This window comes from Stegostoma tigrinum, chromosome 32 (assembly GCF_030684315.1).
Source record: "Stegostoma tigrinum isolate sSteTig4 chromosome 32, sSteTig4.hap1, whole genome shotgun sequence".
In the NCBI taxonomy this organism is placed as follows: Eukaryota; Metazoa; Chordata; class Chondrichthyes; order Orectolobiformes; family Stegostomatidae; genus Stegostoma; species Stegostoma tigrinum.
In genome coordinates, this window is record NC_081385.1 from 198,077 (window position 1) to 219,574 (window position 21,498).

A 21,498-nucleotide genomic window follows, 5' to 3' on the forward strand; every position below is an offset into this window, starting at 1 on the left:
ATGGTTTGCGACTGGGAGGTGCAGTTGTTTGTCCGTCTTCCCTGGACTGACCTATCCCCTCCCTACCTCCCCACCTACACCCTCTCCACCTATCTTCTTTACTCTCCATCTTCGGTCCGCCTCCCCCTCTCTCCCTATTTATTCCAGTTCCCTCCCCCATCCCCCTCTCTGATGAAGGGTCCAGGCCCGAAACGTCAGCTTTTGTGCTCCTGAGATGCTGCTTGGCCTGCTGTGTTCATCCAGCCTCACATTTTATTATCTTGGAATCTCCAGCATCTGCAGTTCCCATTATCTCTCATTCTGAATAGTGCCTTCTGGAGCCGACTGAGTTGAAAAGCAGAATTCTATGATACAGATCCCACAGGAGAGGCCTGGCTGGGAATAAGTGGCAAGGTCTACTACTGTACAGGGGTCACTAGTGATGACTCAGGACACTGATACAAAGTGGAATCTCCTCCCATTGAGTTGCAGTGGGTGTAATAATCCTCTATCCACACACCTACTAAAAAGGTAGATTATTGCAGCCGGAATTGGGCTTGATTCAACCAGGTTTGGGTTCTGTAGTTTCAGCCAGAAAGATTACCACTCAGTTCCTGATGTGTGAAGACACAACCAAGTCAACAGCTCAGTGGCCCTTAACAATCACCTTAAACTGCTGGAATGTTCCCTTCACTATCAAACCGATAATGTCTGGTCGGTCTCAATCAGCTGTTTCATTCTCCGGAAAATCAGTTCCCATTTTACTGCTTCCTGATCAAAAGTTTGCAATCTGATTGGCTGCTTTCGAGCAAAAGCAGATATTATTCCACATGGAACTGCTCTTGTTCCTGAATCTTACTCAGAAGTTCTTCGCATCAACTGGGTCTTTCACACTGAAGAGGTCCCAATACGTTATGCAAACATTTTTTTCATACAATATTATTGTGAATCACGCACAACAATCAATTACAGAAACCCCTTCTAATTGGTCACAGCCCTAAATGTTCCTCAGAAATCTCCACATTCTGCCCAATTTTTGCACTATTCCACTCTGGGCATCTAGTGAAATAACAGTTACATCACGTTCACCAGCAGCGAGTATACTACTTTGCTGTTTCCTATGAATTCATCTCTCCAGAAGTCCCAGTAGACAGGGTGCTCGGTCTGTCTCCCTCACATTAACCTATCCTTCATGATTTTGAAAGATTCTGGCAAGTTCTGAGGAAGGGTCACCAGACCTCTCTGATGAAGGGTCTAGGCCCGAAACGTCAGCTTTTGTGCTCCCGAGATGCTGCTTGGCCTGCTGTGTTCATCCAGCCTCACATTTTATTATCTTGATTATTTATGAGCAGTTTGTGAAATCCCAAACTTCATCCAACTCAAGGAAGTAGTAAAAGATCCATCTCCCATAGTATACTGGTTGATTATTCCACTCTGCAACAAGACTGACAGATCAAAATAGCCACACCTTGTTTTTGTTCAACATTTCAGGACAATGCTAAACTCTATCTCCTTACCAATCCCTGGATTGTGGAGTGCTCATCCTGCCAGTGAGTCAATGATTCCATGGAATTTTCCATCGAACATGTGTGCTCTGAATTAGAAACTCTTCCAGTGGGCCCCAACACCTCACCTGCAAATCAGCTACTGTAACAGGGTAGGAAGAGCAGGGTGGGAACATAACGTGAAACCAAACAGCAAACTCACCAGTGTTATATTATACTATGATCCAGTATAGTTAGTATTCAAGGTTTATGACTGTTTTTCATTCTAGTCCCTGACATTAGTTATTATCTAACTGCTTTGGGATTTGACTGTTCGCCAATACCCATGCAGACAAAGAATTGAAACTGTGAACTATAGCTTCCAAAATACCATTAATTATCTCTCAGATTTAGCAAACTAAAAGCGAATGTTACTGATCCTGTCACCATTACTGTCTGGTTCCTAGGATAAGTTTATCTTAACACAGATGCTAATCAGCCCTTCAAACTTGTTCAACTCTTCACAAGGTGCCCAATATTTTTCCTCATAATCCTGCATTTTTTTCCTTTCCATGAATCGTGCAATTACCTTTTAAAAGTTATTGAATATGCCTTCATCACCCATTTAAAACTATAAAATTTTTATTGCATCCCACCCCCAAAACAAGTTATTTTCTGAAAAATCTGAAAGCCTCTGGACTCGCAACCCTCTTGCTCGGTCTGTCTCCCTCACATTAACCTATCCTTCATGATTTTGAAAGATTCTGGCAAGTTCTGAGGAAGGGTCACCAGACCTGAAACGTTAAGTCTGGTTTCTCCTCCACAGATGCTGCCAGAGTTGAGTTTTTCCAGCAACTTTGTTTTTGCTCTTAACCTTGTCTGCTCCAAGGTGAACAATCCCAGCTTCTCCAGCACAAGTCCTGGCACCACTGTCGAGAATCTCTGCATCCTCTCCACCCGCTTGCTCTTCCCAGGACTATCAGTGAGATTAATACAGGCCACAATAAGAATATGATCACCCAGGTAACTATCTCCAGTCGGGTTTTTAAAGCACCTCTCTTACCTCTCACTCAGGCCGGACGGTGTAACGCTCATTTGGCTCCTCTCAATGATTCCAAGTTTATCCAATTCTCATTTTCTCCTCCGCAATCGTCCCCGAGTTTTCCGCCGCTCCCGGCCGAGATCTAAATGCGGGACAGCCGACCTTCGGAGTGCTCCAGGGGCCGCCGCTTCTGGCGGTTCACAGGCGTCTCCAGGAGCGAACACCCATCCCCGGGTCCGGGGCCAAAACTGAAACCGGGGCTGCAGCCTCCCGGAGGGGAAACAGTGGGCCAAACCGGGATCAGGATCCACTCAGAAACAAAGTATCCGCAAGGAAGAAAAGCAATAAAATGCAGCAATGTATCAGGAAAGTAGCAGATTGTATCCCAAAGTATCCCGGGCTCTCGGCTCCGGGCCTCGGGCTCTCCTTGGCTCCGGGCCCCGGTCACTGGCTCCGGGCCTCGGACTCTCCCCAGCTCCGGACCCGTCTCCCGGATACTCAGTCCCGGTCAGTTGGACCCCGGGCCGTGTCTCTTGCCCCGGTCAGTTAGTCGCTGTCAGTGTCTGGGTGTGGGGTCCCCCGCCCCCGGACAGTGTCCCCGCTCCCGGTGCCGGTTGTTACTTTGTTACTTCACTCGAGCCGCTTCACCTCCGCCCTCCATCCGCCGCCGCCGCCTCGCCGCCTCCAGACCTACTCCGCGCAAAGTAATCCTATGCACCAACACTTCCTTCCTAACCCGGAATCAAACACGCTACCCACCCGCAGTCAGTCCAGCACTAAACCTGGAATCAATGCTGCCCTGCCCCGGACTCAAGTATATCCCAGAACATTGTGGGAATATACGCAAGAAATTGCAGAGTCCGTAGCATAGACAGCTACGGATAAGGCCCCAGCAGACTGATGGGTGGCTAATGTTGTGCCATCGTTTACGAAAGGCTGCAAAGAAAAGCCAGCAAACTACAGACCAACGAGTCTGACATCAGTAGTGGGTGAATTGTTGGAAGTGATTCTGAGAGACAGAATAATTTTATGTGCATTTGAAAAGGCAACGACTGACGAGCGATAGTCAGCCTGGCTTTGTGTGTGGGAAATCATGACTCACAAACTTGATTCAGTTTTTTGAAGAGGTGACCAAGGAGATAGATGAAGACAGAGCAATGAACGTAGTCTACATGGACTTTAGCAAGGCCTTCAACAAGCCACCACAAGCTAGATTTGTTAGTAAGGTTAGATCACATGGAATCCAGAGAAAGCCAGCTAATTGAATACAACATTGGCTTGACGACAGGAAACCTGAGGGTGAGGTCCTGGAGAGTTGTTGTTCAGACTGGAGCCCTGTAACCAGCAGTGCACCACAAGGATCAATGCTGGGTTCACTGTTGTTCGTCATTTAAAAAAAAACAATCTGGATGAGAATTTGGGAGACGTGGTTAGAAAGTTTGTGGATGACACCAAAATTGATGGTATAGTGGACTGTGGAGGTCACATAAGAGTACAATGGACTTGACCATTGGACCAAAGAATGGCAGATTGAGTTTAATGTATATAAAAGAGGTGTGCTGCATTTTGGTAAGACAAACCAGAGCAGGACTTGTACAGTTAATGATAGGGCCCTGGGGAGTGTTTTCAAAGGGGGAAAATGGTGTCACAAGTAGACATGGTGGTGAAGATGGCAGTTGGCACACTTGCCTTCATTGGTCAGCGCATTGAGAACAGGAGTTGGGATGTCATGTTGCCGTTCTACAAAATATTGTCAAGGCTACGTGTGGAGAACTATATACAATTGTGGTCACCCTGTGGTAGGAAGGATGTTATTAAATTGGAAAGGGTGCAAAAAAGATTTGCAAGAATGTTACCAAGACTGGAGGGGTTGAGTCATAGGGAGAGGCTGGGGCTATTCTCCCTGTGTCCATGTAGCAGACTGAGGGGTGACCTGACCGAGGTTTATAAAAGACGCATCAATAAAATGAAGAGGCAAGGTCTTTTCCCGACGTTATGAAGTCTATAACTAGAGGGCATAGGTTTAAGATGAGGGGGGAAAGATTTAAAAGTGACCTGAGAGGCATCTTTTTCACACAGAGGGTGGGATGTACAAGAAATAAGCTGCTAGGGGAAGTGGTGGAGGCTGGTACAATTCCAACATTTAAGAGGCACCTGGATGGGTACAGCAATGGGGCCTAGTTCAGTTTTGGAAACCTGGTCAGCATGGATGAGTTGGATCAAAGGGTTTGCTTTCATGCTCTATGACTCAATGACTCCACGACACTAGTCAATTAGTCCCACTCCAAACTCCAGCCAATCATGTACCAAAGCCTGAGTCTGTCCCACTCCAAACTTGGAGTCAATCCTGTACCAAACCTGAACTTAATCCCCTTCCTGACCCGATTCAGTCTTGGACCAATGCTGGAATCAGTCTTGCTCCACATCCAGACTCAGTCCCACTCCAAAAATGAGTCAATCCCCAGCAAATCAGAAATCAATCTGCTTCCACACCCAGGATAAATCTCGCTCCAAACCCAGAGTCCCTTTTGCTGGGAAGTGCCGTGAGTTATTGATCCAAAAATGTTTCCTAATCCCAAACTTCAGTCCTTCCCCATTCCTTGAGAAAGATTTGGTTCCCTTCTAGTTTGATTGACAATAGACAATAGGTGCTGAAGTAGGCCATTCAGCCCTTCAATCCAGCACCACCATTCATTATGATCATGGCTGATCATCCGCAACCAGTATCCTGTTCCTCCCTTATCCCCATAACCCTTGATTCCACTATCTTTAAGAGCTCTATCTATCTCCTTCTTGAAAGTATCCAGAAAGTTGGTCTCCACTGCCTTCTGGGGCAGAGCATTCCATATATCCACCACTCTCTGGGTGAAGAAGTTTTTCCTCAACTCTGTTCTAAATGGCCTACCCCTTATTTTTAAACTGTGTCCTCTGGTTCTGGACTCACCCATCAGCAGAAACATGCTTCCTGCCTCCAGAGTGTCCAATCCCTTAATAATCTTATACGCCTCAATCAGATCCCCTCTCATCCTTCTAAACTCAAGTGTATACAAGCCCAGTCGCTCCAATCTTTCAACATATGGTAATCCCACCATTCCGGGAATTGGTTCAGAGATGCCTGATAAGTCTAATAGCTGACCTGCAGAATGTGAGGCAGCTGAGGTGTTTGGAAGTTTGGGTACTCCCTCCAACACCTCTATTTTGTGACTACACTTTCCTCACTTTCTGAAATCTCCACTGGATCTGAGACATCGACAACTCAGAAACCCCTCCGCCCAGGACCTGGCAGTATTCAGGATGTGTCGGTTCTATTGAATGTTTCCACCAAAATGTGCTGTGTTCATATTGGGAATTGCAGAACATGAACTAGTGAAAGGACTGCAAAAACAGTCCAGACAGCGTTATTCAGTTACAAGGGACTTTACAATTGAGATATGTAAAAATTAAGGATTACTCTAAAACAAGCATGAATCACATCAGTATCCTGGTTCTGCTCTCTCTGCTGACTAACTCTTCCCTCTGAAGACTACACATGATCTTGACTCCTGAGACGAAAGCTTTGAGAGTATATCTTACGCAAAAGTGTTTAATTACCAACATCTTTGACTATGATAGTGGCACAAAGAAATGGGTGGCACAGTAACTCAGTGGTTAGTACTGCGGCCTCACAGTACCAGGGGCTGGGGTTCAAATTCACCCTCAGGCAACCGTCTGTGTGGAGTTTGCACATTCTCCCCATGTCTGCATGGGTTCCCTCCTGGGTGTTTCAGTTTACTCCCCCAGTTAAGGATGTCGGGATTCTACAAATACATTAAGGACAAAAGGGTAACTATGGAGAGAACAAGGATCCTTAAAGATCAGCAAGGCCCCCCATGTATGAAACCGCAGAAGATGGGGAAGATATTCTGATTTTGAACAAGTATTTTGCATCAGTATTTACTGTGGAGTGGAAATTCAAGCTAGAGAACTTGGGGAAATAAATAGGCACATTTTGAAAAATGTCCACATTACAGAAGAGGTGGTACTGGATTTCCTAAAATGCATAAAGATGGATAAACCTCCAGGACTTGATTAGGTGTACCCTAGAACTCTGTGAGAAGCGAGGGAAGAGATTGCTGGGCCCCTAGCTGAGATATTTGTATCATTGATAGCCACAGGTGAGGTGACGAACAACCGGAGGTTGGCTAACGTGGTGCCACTATTTACGAAAGGTGATAAAGAAAAGCCAGGGAACTATAGGCCGGTGAGCCTGACATTGGCAGTGGGCAAGTTGTTGGAGGGGATCTTGAGGGACAGGACTTACATGTATTTGGAAGGGTAAAGACTGCTTAGGGATAGTCAACATAGCTTTGTGCGTGGGATGATTGAAGGCAAAGTGGAAGACATGATCTATATGAGCTTCAGTAAGGCATTCGACAAGGTTCCACATGATAGATTGGTTAGCAGGGATAGATTACGTGGAAAACGGGAATCAACCATTTGGATACAGAACTGGCTCAAAGGTAGGAGACAGACGGTGTTGGTGGGGTGTTGCTTTTCAGACTGGTGACCTGTGACCAGCTGTGTGCCACTAGGATCGATGCTGGGTCCACTGCTTTTCATCAGTTTATATAAATGATTTGGATGTGAACATAGGAGATATGATTTACAGGTGACACCAAATCTGGAGGTGTAGTGGACAGCGAAGAAGGTTACCCCAGAGTACAACGGGACCTTGATCAGATGGGCAAATGGGCCAAGGAGTGGCAGATTGAATTTAATTTAAATAAATGTGAGGTGCTGCATTTTGGAAAGGCAAATCAGAGTAGAATTATACACTTAATGGTAAGATCCTACAGACTGTTGCTGAACAAAGAGGCCTTGGAGTGCAGGTTCATAGTTCCTTGAAAGTAGAGTTGGAGATAGACAGGGTAGTGAAGAAGGCATTTGGTATGCTTACCTTTATTGGTCATTGCATTGAATATAGGAGTTGGGAGGTCATGTTGTGGCTATACAGGATTAAGCCACTGTTGGAATACTGCATTCAATTCTGGTCTCCCTGCTACAGGAAGGACGTTGTGAAACTTGAAAGGGCTTGGAAAAGATTTACCAATGTGTTGCTAGGGTTGGAGGGTTTGAGCTATAGGGAGAGGCTGAAATAGGCTGGGACTATTTTCCCTGGAGCATTGGAGGCTGAGGGGTGACCTTATAGAAGTTTATAAATTCATGTGGGACATAGATAGGTTGAATAGCCGAGGTCTTGTCCCCAAGCTAGTGGAGTCCAAAACTAGATGGCATAGGTTTAAGGTGAGAGGGGTAACATTTAAAAGGGACCTAAGGGGCAAGTTTTTCACACAAAGGGTGGTGTGTGTGTAGAATGAGCAGCCAGAGGAAGTGATGGAGACTGGTCCAATTACAACACTTAAAGCCATTTGGATGGGTACATGAATAGGAAGGGTTTAGAGGGATATAGGGCAAATGCTGGCAAATGTTAATTTAGGATATCTAGTCAATATGGTCAAGTTGGACCAAAAGGTCTATTTCCATGCTGTATAACTCTATGACTCGATGCAGGTTAGATGGATTGACCGTAAATTGCCCATAGTGTCCATGAGCAGGCTGGTTGGATTAGCCATGGGAAATGCAGGGTTGGTAGGACAGGGTGGGGTGGATCTGGGTAGGATGCTGTTCAGAGGGTAAGTATGGACTCAATGGGCTGAATGGCCTGCTTTCCCACTGTAGGGATTCTACGAAATGAAGCTATCTACACTTCATGGAACTGGAACAGGAAATAAACTAATATCAAATGCTACTGTCAAACACCTGCAGCTACAGAGACCAGTGAAGTTTCCGTACAAAACACAGAGGGAAAGGGACAATACAAGGTGCAAGAATACACTCTACTTGCCTGGATTACAGCATCTTCAATAGTGCTCAAGAAACTTTACACCATCCAGGACAGTGCAACCCATCTGATTGGCACTACATCTACAGACACTCACTCCCTCCACCACCAATGCTCAGTTGCAGCAGTGTGTACTATCTAGAAGATACACTGCAAAAATTTGCCAAGGCTTTTTAGACAGCACCTTCCCAGCCCACAACTAATTATGTCTGGAAGGACGAGGGCAGTAAATATGTGAGAACACCATCATCTGCTAGTTCCCCTTCAAACAATATACACCCCACTAGTCCAGGACCTTGGGTGCATGTGTGATTCTGTTTGAAGCCATATTTCAGACAACCTAATAACAATGTGAATTCCCATTCTTTCTGAATTTCGGTGGACTGAGGAGGATGACATCATGTCAAGAGAGTCCCCAGTGTTTGCTCACAGAATCAACTAATTTCAGGCCCTTACTTCTGCCTATGTAACAAATTGAATTGCCTCTTCCAGTGTTAAATTCTTCTAAGATTGAAGGAAGTCTAATAACTTCTCATTCCTCACACCAAATACCATATAGTCTCTAATTAATTAAACTTTCAAAACTCTGTATATACAACATCCTGGATAAATCACATGACTCTGTCACAATGGTTTCTAATAATTCTCCAAAATGCTGAAATAATTGATTAAATATCCTGCAGTCTACATCCAGATTTTGTTTTGGGTCTAAAGTGCATGTTGAATTTGCTAATCAATGCATCATACTGCATAGTACTCTCTTCCGCACTTTCTCTTACCAGAAAATCACCAATTGCTGGGTCTACAGCATATTAAAAACTTGCTGCCTTGAAAGCACTTCTCCTTTGCATGTAAGCCTGAAACTTTTCGAGAACACTGAAACTCCACTTACAGAGTTCCCACTTCTGGCCTCACCATGGGTTCTGTTATCAATGGGTGAGCTAATGGCAATGTCTCCACTGAAGCTGTTACTCCCATGTGACTGTCACACCTGACTGACCTCAGTGAGTAGAGATAATGGGAACTGCAGATGCTGGAGAATCCAAGATAACAAAGTGTGGAGCTGGATGAACACAGCAGGCCAAGAAGCATCTCAGGACCACAAAAGCTGACGTTCAGGCCTAGACCCTTCATCAGAGAGGTGAATGGGGAGAGGGTTCTAGAATAAATAGGGAGAGAGGGGGAGGTGGACCGAAGTTGGAGAGAAAAGAAGATAGGTGGAGAGTATAGGTGGGGAGGTAGGGAGGGGATAGATCAGTCCAGGGAAGACGGACAGGTCAAGGGGGTGGGATGAGGTTAGTAGGTAAGAAATGGAGGTGTGGCTTGAGGTGGGAGGAAGGGATGGGTGAGAGGGAGAACAGGTTAGGGAGGCGGAGACAGTCTGGGCTGGTTGTGTGATGCAGTGGGGGGAGGGGATGAACTGGGCTGGTTTGGGGATGCAGTGGGGGAAGGGGAGATTTTGAAGCTTGTGAAGTCCACATTGATACCATTGGGCTGCAGGGTTCCCACACCTGCACATCTGCCAATGTGGTTTTTTGTATCCATTGTACCCGGTGTGGCTTCCTCTACATTGGGGAAACCAAGCGGAGGCTTGGGGACCCCTTTGCAGAACACCTCCACTCAGTTCGCAATAAACAACTGCACCTCCCAGTCGCAAACCATTTTAACTCCCCCTCCCATTCTTTAGACGACATGTCCATCATGGGCCTCCTGCAGTGCCACAATGATGCCACCTGAAGGTTGCCGGAACAGCAACTCATATTCCGCTTGGGAACCCTGCAGCCCAATGGTATCAATGTGAACTTCACAAGCTTCAAAATCTCCCCTTCCCCCACTGCATCCCAAAACCAGCCCAGCCTGTCTCTGCCTCCATAACCTGTTCTCCCTCTCACCCATCCCCTCCTCCCACCTCAAGCCGCACCTCCATTTCCTACCTACTAACCTCATCCCACCTCCTTGACCTGTCCGTCTTCCCTGGACTGACCTATCCCATCCCTACCTCCCCACCTATACTCTCTCCACCTATCTTCTTTACTCTCCAACTTCGGTCCGCCTCCCCCCTCTCCCTATTTATTCCAGAACCCTCTCCCCATTCCCCTCTCTGATGAAGCGTCTAGGCCCGAAACGTCAGCTTTTGTGGTCCTGAGATGCTGCTTGGCCTGCTGTGTTCATCCAGCTTCACACTTTGTTATCTTGACCTCAGTGAGTACTTTGATTTTTCATTCTTACTATTAAAATGTTCCAATGTGTTTTGCTTGCCAGAGTATTACTGGTTCATGGCAAGTCTTTCAAGTTTTCTGATATTTTCTTACCTTAGCCTTCAGAGTCTTCCTGTTCTATAGCCCTGAAATTAAAGTCTTCCAAGATCTTTTACCTTTCTTTGTGGACTTATCCTTTGCCATTTTTTGAAGTCGGCTGAGGTCTTCACCTGTGTTTGTATTTTTCCCTCCTGCCAATCAGCCGCATCTTCAAAGTCATCTGAGGTCCTGTCCTCCCTGTGGAGTCTTCCCTTTTCACAAATCACAATATGCATAATAATTTAGATGAGGAAACGAAATGTAATGTCTCCAAGTTTGCAGATGACACAAAATTGGGTGGGAAGGTGAAGTGTGAGAAAGATGCAGAGATGCTTCAGTATGAATTGGACAAGTTGAGCAGGTGGATAAATGTAAAGTTTGGTAGCAAAAACAGGAAGGCAGATTATTTTCTGACTGGCAATAGATTGGGAAAAAGGGGAGGTGCAGCAAGGCCTGGGTGTCCTTGAACGTCAGTCACTGAAAGTAAGCAGGCAGGTTCAGCAGGTGATGAAGAAGGCAAACAATACTTTGGCCTTCATAGCAAGAGGATTCAAGTACAGGAGTCGGAATGTCTTGCTGCACTTGTACAGGACCTTCGTGAGACCTCTGGAGTATTGTGTGCAGTTTTGATCTCCTTATCTAAGGAAGGAAATTCCGCCAGCAAAGATTTAGCAGATTGATCCCTGGGATGGCAGGTCTGATATATAAAGAGAGACTGGATGGTTAGTACTATCTTCGTTGGTGTGTGGAAGAGCAATGGGGTACCTGAAGTCATACAAGATGGAAACAGACCCTTCGGCCCAATTCATCCATGCCAACCAAGTTTCCCAAACTAAGTTAGATCAGATTAGATTCTCTACAGTGTGAAAACAGGCCCTTCGGCCCAACAAGTCCAAGCCGCCCCTTGCAGCATCCGACCCAGACCCATCGCCTTCACACACCCCTGAACACTACGGGCAATTTAACATGGCCAATCCACCTAGCCCACACACCTTTGGACTGTGGGAGGAAACCGGACCACCCGGAGGAAACCCACGCAGAACCGGGGAGAATGTGCAAACTCTACACAGACAGTTACCCGATGCTGGAATCGAACCCGGGTCCTGGCGCTGTAAGGCTGCAGTGCTAAGCACTGAGCCACCGTGCCGCCCCGAAGTTAGTCCCACTTGCCTGCCTTTGGCCCATATCCCTCTGAACTTTTCCTATTTGTGTACCTGTCCAAATGTCTTTTAGATGTTGTAGCTGAACGTGCATCTACTACTTCCTCTGAAAATTAGTGATCAAACTACTTAAAACAATACAAACACATAAATGCAGAATTGAATTTTTCTGTTTACTGAATAGAAACAGACTATAATGCATCATTTGACAGTGAAGATTTGTACAATAAAACAATCAGTTTAATCATTTTTGTATGTAGTCTCTTTATAACAATGGCTCTGCCCATGGGCTGAGGGAGCTGACATCTGACTGAGTTTCAGAAATCTGAAACGTCTGAGACCCAGTGTGTCCAGGACCCTCAGACCCAGCAAGCTGAAGTCCAAGAGTCTGGAGGGGGCTTATCTCCTTTGATAGTTTCATGTTTCCCTTTTATTCAGTAAATGGCACAAAATAATGTACTCGAGTGTACTCCAAATGTTGCTTCAGTGGTCATTCCAGCATCATATCTTGTCTCTCAGATCAGTTAAGAAATAGAATGTGTCAATTGTTTAATAACTTTAAATTCCATAAAATAAGCACTGACACAAACACAAGTACGTTAAAAACAGCACAAAACGTTGAATTTTAAAATGTCATAATGAGGTAATAATTTCTGTTTTAAATGTGCTTTACAACATCCTTACTCTTTGAAATTCTCCTGATAACGGTTACCATGACTTTCCATCACCTGATCAGTGATCAGTCCATTTTTAACAATGAATAGACTAACCAATCCTACATACTAGGATGAGCTCATTTTATCAACAGGAAGATCTGAGTTTAAACTAATCACAAACTCAGATGTAACTCACTCAAAAACCCATACACTGACACAGAGTAAAAAATCAGGCACAATGAATCACTTACTGAGAACAGACTCTGGCTTATTCTCAATATTCATATCTTCCAGTAATTCCAAAATATTAGAATCCTTTAATGTTCCACTGTGATGATATATAGCCCAGAGAGGAGGGGAGTGTAAGGGAAGAATGGAAGAGGAAGAGGGGAGACAGTCAGCTGGGAAGGGGTAAGAGGGAGGGCAGAATAGGGAGATGAGAGTGGCCAAAGCTGTCAGCGACATGTCCACTGGATATTTAGAACCGAGAAATTGCATCTTGAGGGAGATAATGGGAACTGCAGATGCTGGAGAATCCGAGATAACACAGTGTGAAGCTGGATGAACACAGCAGGCCAAGCAGCATCTTGGGAGCACAAAAGTTGACGTTTCGGGCCTACACCCTTCATCAGAGAGGGGGATGGGGCGGGCTTCGGGAATAAATAGGGAGAGAGGGCGAGGCGGATCGAAGGGCAACAGAGGAGAAGATAGGTGGAGAGGAGGCTGACAAGTTAAAGGGGCGGGGATGGAGCCAGTAGAAGTGAGTGTAGGTGGGGAGGTAGGGAGGGGATAGGTCAGTCCGGGGAGGACGGACAGGTCAAGGGGGCGGGCTGAGGTTAGAAGGTAGGAAACGGAGGTGCGGCTTGAGGTGGGAGGAGGGGATAGGTGAGAGGAAGAACAGGTTAGGGAGGCAGAGACAGGCTGGGCTGGTTTTGGATGCAGTGGGGGGAGGGGAGATTTTGAAGCTTGTGAAATCCACATTGATACCAATGGGCTGCAGGGTTCCCAAGTGGAATATGAGTTGCTGTTCCTGCAACCTTCAAGTGGCATCGTTGTGGCACTGCAGGATGCCCAGGACGGACATGTCATCTAAGGAATGGGAGGGAGAGTTGAAATGGTTCGTGACTGGGAGGTGCAGTTGTTTGTTGCAAACCAAGCGTAGTTGTTCTGCAAAGCGGTCCCCAAGCCTCCACTTGGTTTTCCCGATGTAGAGGGTGCCACAACGGGTACAACAGATGCAGTATACCACATTGGCGGATGTGCAGGTGAACATCTGCTTAATGTGGAAAGTCATCTTGGGGCCTGGGATAGGGGTGAGGGAGGAGGTGTGGGGGCAGGTGTAGCAGTTCCTGCGGTTGCAGGGGAAGGTGCCGGGTGTGGTGGGGTTGGAGGGGAGTGTGGAGCGGACAAGGGAGTCCTGGAGAGAGTGATTTTCCGGAAGGCAGACAAGGGTGGGGATGGAAAAATGTCTTTGATGGTGGGGTCGGATTGTAGATGGCGGATGTGTCAGAGGATGGTGCGTTGTATCCAGAGGTTGGTGGGGTGGTCTGTGAGGATGAGGAGGATTTTCCTTTGGCGGTTATTGCAGGGACGGGGTGTGAGGGATGAGTTGCGGGAAATGTGGGAGACACGGTGGAGGGCATTCTCGACCACTGCAGGGGGCAAGTTGCGGTCCTTCAAGAACGAGGACATCTGGGATGTACGGGAGTGGAATGCCTCATCCTGGGAGCAGATGTGGCGGAGGCGAAGGATTTGCGAATAGGGGATGGAATTTTTGCAGGAAGGTGGGTGGGAGGAGGTGTATTCTGGGTAGCTGTGGGAGTTGGTGGGCTTGAAATGGATATCAGTTTCTAGGTGGTTGCCTGAGATGGAGACAGAAAGGTCCAAGAAGGGGAGGGATGTGTTGGAGATGGTCCAGGTGAACTGGGGTGGAAGGTGGAAGGTGACGGGACAAAGTCTTGAAGGTCTCCCTCTCCCTTTGAATCCAAAGAGTCACTGAGCCCAGCTCCAAAACATTAGGGGTGTTCACACTTAAGAACTGATCGTCTGCTTATACTTGAAACAAAGATTAATTCTTAAGTAAATCTAGTACCTGAAGGCTCAAGAACAAAAGTTGATTGTAAGAGATTTAGAACAGATGACTAGAGGAATATCTTCAACACAGACAGAACTATCCATCTTGTGGATTCATTCTAGAGTTCCAAATGAAATTTGTCAACATTTGACATTAGATCGAAGAGAGGACCGGAAGGAATTTGAAAGATATGGTAGAAGGACGAGTAAATCAGAGAGTCATAGAGTTTTTACAGCATGAAAAGAGATCCTTCAGTCTGTCGTGTCTGTGCCGGTCATCAACCATCCATCGCCTCTAAACCTGTTTCCCAACACATGTAGCCCTGCATGTGCTGGCATTTCAAGTGCTCATCTCAATATTTCTCAAATGTCAAAAGATTTTTGCCCCAGATACCTATACACCCCGGTGAAAAAATTTCCTCAAATCCCCTGTAAAGAACAAAGAACAAAGAAAATTACAGTACACGTAGAGGCCCTTCAGCCCTCCAATCCTGCCCCGATCCAGATTCTCTATCGAAACCTATTACCCATTTTCATGGATCTGTATCCCTCTGCTCCATGCCCATTCATGTATCTGTCTAGATACATCTTAAATGATGCTATCGCGCCCACATCTACCACCTCCATTGGCAATGCTTTCCAGGCACCCACCACCCTTTGTGTAAAGAACTTTCTACGCATATCTCCCTTAAACTCTTCCCCTCTCACCTTGAAATTGAGTCCCCCACTCTGGGAAAAAGCTTCTTGCCACCCACCCTGTTTATCCCCCTTAACGTCCATTTTTCTGACATAAATATTCCTAATCTACTCAACCTTTCTTCATAGCCTCTCCTCTGCACCCTCTCCAAAGCATCCACATCCTTTTGGTAATGTGGCGACCACAGCTTTATGCAGTATTCCAAATGTGGTTAAACCAAAAACCTATACAACTGTATCATGACCTGCCAACTCTTGTACCCAATATCCCATCCAATGAAGGAAAGAATGCCATATGCCTTCTCGACCACTCTATCGGCCTGCGTTGCCACCTTCAGGGTACAACTGACCTGAACACCCAGATCTCTCTCTGCATCAATTTTCCCCAGGGCTTTTCCATTTACCGTATAGTTCTCTCTTGAATTGGATCTTCCAAAATGCATCACCTTGCATTTGCCTGGATTGAACTCCATCTGCCATTTCTCCACCCAACTCTCCAATCTATCTATATTCTGCTGCATTCTCTGACAGTCCCCCTTCACTATCTGCTACTCCACCAATCTTAGAGTCATCTGCAAACTTGCTGATCAGACCATCTATACCTTCCTCCAGATCATTTATGTATATCACAAAGAACAGTGGTCCCAACACGGATCCCTGCGGAACACTACCGGTCACAGTTCTCCAATTTGAAAAACTCCCTTCCACTGTTGCTCTCTTTCTCCTATTGCCCAGCCAATTCTCTATCAATCTAGTTAGTGCACTCTGGGCCCTATGCGACTTCACTTTCTCCATCAACCTACCATAGGGAACCTTATCAAACACCTTACTGAAGTTCATGTATATGACATCTACAGCCCTTCCCTCATTTATCAACTTTGTCATTTCCTCAAAGAATTCTATCAAGTTGGTAAGACATGACCTTCCCTGCACAAAACCATGCTGCCTATCACTAGTAAGCCCATTTTCTTCCAAATGTAAATAGATCCTATCCCTTAGTATCTTCTCCAGCAGATTCCCTACCACTGACATCAGGCTCACCAGCCTATAAGTACCTGGATTATCCTTGCTACCCATCTTAAATAAGAGGACAACCACAGCAATTCTCCAGTTCTCCGGGACCTCACCCATGCTATTTCCTCTCTTGCTTCGCTCAGTAACCTGGGATAGATCCTATCCGGACCCGGGAACTTTGTCCTCCCTAATGCCTTTTAGGATATCCAGCACTTCTCCCGTCATTATGCTGACTTGACCTAGAGTAATCAAACATCTATCCCTAACCTCAACATCCATCATGTCCCTCTCCCCAGTGAATACCAATGCAAAGTACTCATTAAGAATCTCATTCATTTTCTCTGACTCCTCGCATAACTTCCCTCCTTTGTCCTTGAGTGGGCCAACCATTTCTCTAGTTACCCTCGTGTTCCTTATGTATGAGTAATTGGCTTTGGGATTTTCCTTAACCCTGTTTGCTAAAGATATTTCATGACCCTTCTAGCCCTCTAATTCCTCGTTTCAGATTGGTCCTACTTTCCCAATATTCTTCCAAAGCTTCGTCTGTTTTCAGTCACCTAGACCTTATGCATGCTTCCTTTTTCCACTTTTCTAGTCTCACAATTTCACCTGTCATTCATGGTTGCCTAATCTTGCCCTTTCTATCTCGCATTTTCACAGGGACATGTCTGTCCTGCACTCAATGCATATCATGGCATTAGAGGAAGTACAAACAGATTTCACAAAGATTATATCAGAATTGACTGATTGCAGCCATCAGGAAAACTGAACAGGCCTAGGTTGCTTGCTTTTAAAATAATTTTATATAATTCCTCTCTTCAGCATTCCATTGTGAACACAGAGGTCCATTATGAGCCCATCACTCCATACTCAGATCCGCTGTAAGCTCCTAATTTTGAACAGAGCCTGACAGAGAATCTCTACTCCCCAATCCTCCTTGCTAACATCTAGGGGTTTGAGCTAAAATTGATAGAACTGTCCAGAGGCTAGTCAAGCCACTTGAGATAGCCTTGTCAAATTAGGTTAAGGATAATCCAAAGAGGTTCTACAAGTTCATTAAGAGCAAGACAGCAACTAGAGAGAGAGAGAAAGAGAGAGAGAGAGTACGGCCTCTTAAAGATCAAGAGGTCACCTTTGTGTTGAACCTCAGGGGATGGGAGAGACATTAAACAAATATTTTGGAGCAGTTTTTACTGTGGAGAAAGAAATGGAGGCTAGTTGTTTTTTTGGACTGGAGGCTGGTGACCAGTGGTGTTCCACAGGGATAGATGCTGGGTCCGTTTTTGTTTGTCATTTGTATAATTGATTTAGATGAGAATATAGAAGGCATGGTTAGTAAGTTTGCAGATGACACCAAAATTGGTGGTATAGTGGCCAGTGAAGAAGGTTATCTGAGATTACAAATAAATCTTGACCAATTGTGTCAATGGGCTGAAGAGAGGCAGATGGAGTTTAACTTGAATAAACGTGAAGTATTGCATTTTAGTAAAACAAGCAGGGGCAGGACTTAGACAATTAAAAGTAGGGCCTTGGTCACATTGTACAACTGAGATACCGAGAGGTCCAGGTACACAGTTCTCTGAAGTTTGCATCACATACAGAGAGGGTGGTTAAGAAGGCACTTAGCATGCTTGCCTTCATTGCACAGTCCTTTGAGTATGGGAATTGGGATGTTATGTTAAGATTGGACAAGATGTTGGTGAGGTCTCTTCTGGAGTACTGTGTCCAGTTGTGGTTGCCCTGTTAAAGGAAGCATATTATTGAGCTGGAGAGGATTCAGAACAGATTTATCAAGATGTTGCCAGAAATGGAGAGTTTGAGTTATCAGGAGATGCTGGATGGGCTGGGACTTCTTTCATCAGAACATGGGTTGAGGGGTGACCTTATAGTGGTTTATAAAATCATGAGGGGCATAGATAAGGTGAATGGCAGAGAAAAAAGATTTTAAGAAAGACATGAGGGGCAATTTGTTTTTGCACAGAGGGTGGTTTGTGTGTGAAATAAACTTCCAGAGCAAATGGTGGATGCTGGTACAGTTACAACATTTAAAGTCATTTAGATAAGCATATAAATAAGAAATGTTTGGAGGAATATAGGCCAAATGAAAGCAGGTAGGACTAATTTAGTTTGGGATTAGGGTCAGTATGGACTAGTTGGACTGAAGGGTCTGTTTCCATGCTGTATGACTCTATCTATGCCCTACAACAGCCTGATGTAGTCATACTCACTGAATCATACCTTACAGACAATATCCCAGACAACACTATCATTATTGCTGTGTGCATTCTGTTCTGCTGGCAGGACAGACATAGCAAAGGTGCCAGCACAGTGGTATACAGCTGGGCAGGGGTTGTTGCAGTCCTCAACAATAATTCTGGACCCCATGAAGTCTCATGGCATGAGGTTAAACATGGGCAAGAGAACTTTCTTCTGATTACCACATAGTGTCCTCCCTCAGCTGATGAACCTGTACTATTCCACATTGAACAACACTTGGAGGAAGCAGTGAGGGTGGCAAAGGTGAAATGTACTCTGGGTGGGGGATTTCAATGTCCACCACCAAGAGTGGCTCAGTGGTAGCACTACTTATCAAGCTATTCCAGTCCTAAAGGGCATAGACTGGGTCTGTGGCAGGTGGTGAGGGTATCAACAAGAGGGAACAAACATACTTGACCTCATCCTTACCAAGCTGCCAGCTGCAGGTGTATCTGTCCATGTTGGTATTGGTAACAATGACCACTGCAAGGTCTTACTGGAGACAAAGTACCACCTTCACGTTGATAAACATTACATCATGTTGTGTAGCACTGCCACCATGCTAATTGGAACAGACTTAAAAACAGATTTAGAAATTCAAGACTGGCTATTCATGAGGCACTGTGAGCCATCATCAGTAGCAGAATTGTACTCAACTTCATAGTCTGACATTTGCCCCAATCAACCATTACGATCAAGCCAGGGGATCAACCCTGCTCAGTAAAGAGTGCAGGAGGGCATACCAGGTGCAGCACTGGGCATACATGAAAATGAGATGTTAACTTGGTGAAGCTACCAAACAGGATTACTTGCACGCCAAAAAACGTAAGCAGCAAGTGATAGACAGAGCTAAGCGGCTGCACAGCAGCAAGTGGATCAGATCTAAGCTCTGCAGAATTGCCACATCCAGTTGTGAACAATTAATCAACTCACTGGAGGAGGAGGTTCCACTAATATCTCCAACCTCAATGATGGAAGAGTCCAACACATTAATACAAAAGATAAGGGTGAGGTGTTCGTAACAATCTTCAGCCAGGAGTAGTGGTGGAGTATAATTACAACATTTAAAAGATATTTGGAGAAATATGTGAATAGGAAACATTTAAAGGGATATGGGCCAAACTCAGGCAAATCGGACTGGTTCAGTTTAGGAGACCAAATCAACATGGACTCTTTGACTACAACTCTATAAGTGCTGAATGGATGATCCATCTTGGCCTTCTCCAGTGATACCTAGCACCACAGATGCCAGTCTTCAGCTAATTCAAATCATTCCACATGATATCAAGAAACAGCAAGAGGCAATGAATATTACAGAGGCTCTGGGTCCTGACAACTTCCCAGTGATAGTACTGAAGACTTGTGCTCCAGAACGTGCTGGGCACCTGCCAAAGCCATTCTGTTACAGCCACAACATTGGCAATGTGGAAAATTATCCAGTGATGTCCTGTACACAAAAAACAAGTCATTCCAACCCGGCAACTACCACCTTAATCAGTCGAATCTCAATCATCCATAAAATGATGGAAAGTGTAATCAAAATGCTATCAAACAGTACCTGTTCAGCAATAACCTGCTCACTGAAACTCAGTTTGGGTTCTGCGATGGCCACTTAGTTCCTGGCTGCTCTACAGCTTTGGTCTAAACATGGACAAAGGCACTGAATTCCTGAGGTGAATCAAAAGTGAATACCATTGAAATTTAGGCTGCGTTTGAGAGTGTGACATCAAGGAGCCCTAGTAAAAATGAAGTGAATGGGAATCAGGAAAATACTCCACTCATTAAATAACACATAGAACACAGGAAGATGGTTGTGGGTTATCTCAGTTCCAGGACATCTCTGCAGGAGTTCCTCAGGATAGTGTCCTAGACGCAACAATCTTCAATTGCTTGATTAATAACCTTTCTTCCATCACAGGGTTAGGAGTAGGAATGTTTTCTGATGATTGCACAATGTGCAGCACCATTTGTGACACCTCAGACACTGAAGCAGTCTATTGTCCAAATGCAGCAAGACTGGACAATACCAAGGACTGAGCTGACGAGTGAGAAGTAACATTCTCACCACACAAGTACCAGGCAATGACCATCTCTAACAAGACAGAATTTAACTATTGCCTCTTCATACCCAACAGCATTATTATCATCGCTGAATCTCCCACTAATAACATCCTAGGAGTTACCATTGATCAGAAACTGAAATAGACAGCTGCAAGAATACATGAGAGGCTAGGAATCCTGCTGTGGTAACTCAATTCTTGTCTCCCTAATATCTTCCCACATATTCAAGGCACAAGTCAGGAATGTGATGGAACACTCCCCAATTGCCTGGATGAGGGCAGCTTCAACAACACCAAAGAAGCTTGCTCTCACCATCAAGGTCAAATCAGCACGCTTGATTGACACCACCTATGACATTTGCTACACCATTGACTGAGTAGCAGCAGTGTGTACCATCTACGAGATGCAACACAGTAACTCAACATTGCTCCTTTGACAGCGCCTTCCAAACACATGCTTACCTCTGCCTAAAAGGACAAGGGCAGCAGATATATGGGAGCACCATCAACTTCAAATTCCCATCCAAGCCGCTCACCATCCTGACTTGGAAATTTATAACCATTCATAAAACAAAGAACAGTAGAGCACAGTACAGGCCCTTTGGCCCACGATGTTGTGCTGACCTATTATCCTACTAAGATCAACTTACCCTACATTTTACTATCATCCATGTGCCTATCGAAGAGTTGCTTAAATGTCTCTAATGCTCCTTCAGAGTTGCTGGGTAAAAATCATGGAGCTCTCTCCTGAACAGCATTGTGGGTCCACCTCCAGAGACCGCAGTGTTTCAAGGAGGCAACACCTCCATCACCTTCTCGAGGGTAACTGGGGATGGGCAATAATGCTGGCCCAGCCAGTGATGCCCACACTGCAAGCACAATATTTTAAAACGCAGAATT

General features: G+C 45.4%; 1 protein-coding gene across 3 annotated transcripts in view; it reads right to left on the minus strand.

Moving 5' to 3' along the window:
- LOC125466853 (rho guanine nucleotide exchange factor 12-like) overlaps positions 1-3,182 on the minus strand; it is a 129,878-nt gene extending 126,696 nt beyond the window's left edge. Inside the window, exons 1-2 of one of the 3 annotated variants that reach the window (XM_059638912.1) lie at positions 2,527-3,182; positions 1,497-1,626 (exon numbers count right to left, since the gene is read on the minus strand). In XM_059638912.1, the coding sequence (XP_059494895.1) occupies positions 1,497-1,522 (26 nt within the window). In that variant the 5' untranslated portion in view covers positions 1,523-1,626; positions 2,527-3,182. The remainder of the gene's footprint in view (positions 1-1,496; positions 1,627-2,526) is intronic. The other 2 variants (XM_059638913.1, XM_059638911.1) reach the window with 2 other exon arrangements.
- Between the last annotated feature and the right edge of the window lie 18,316 nt (positions 3,183-21,498).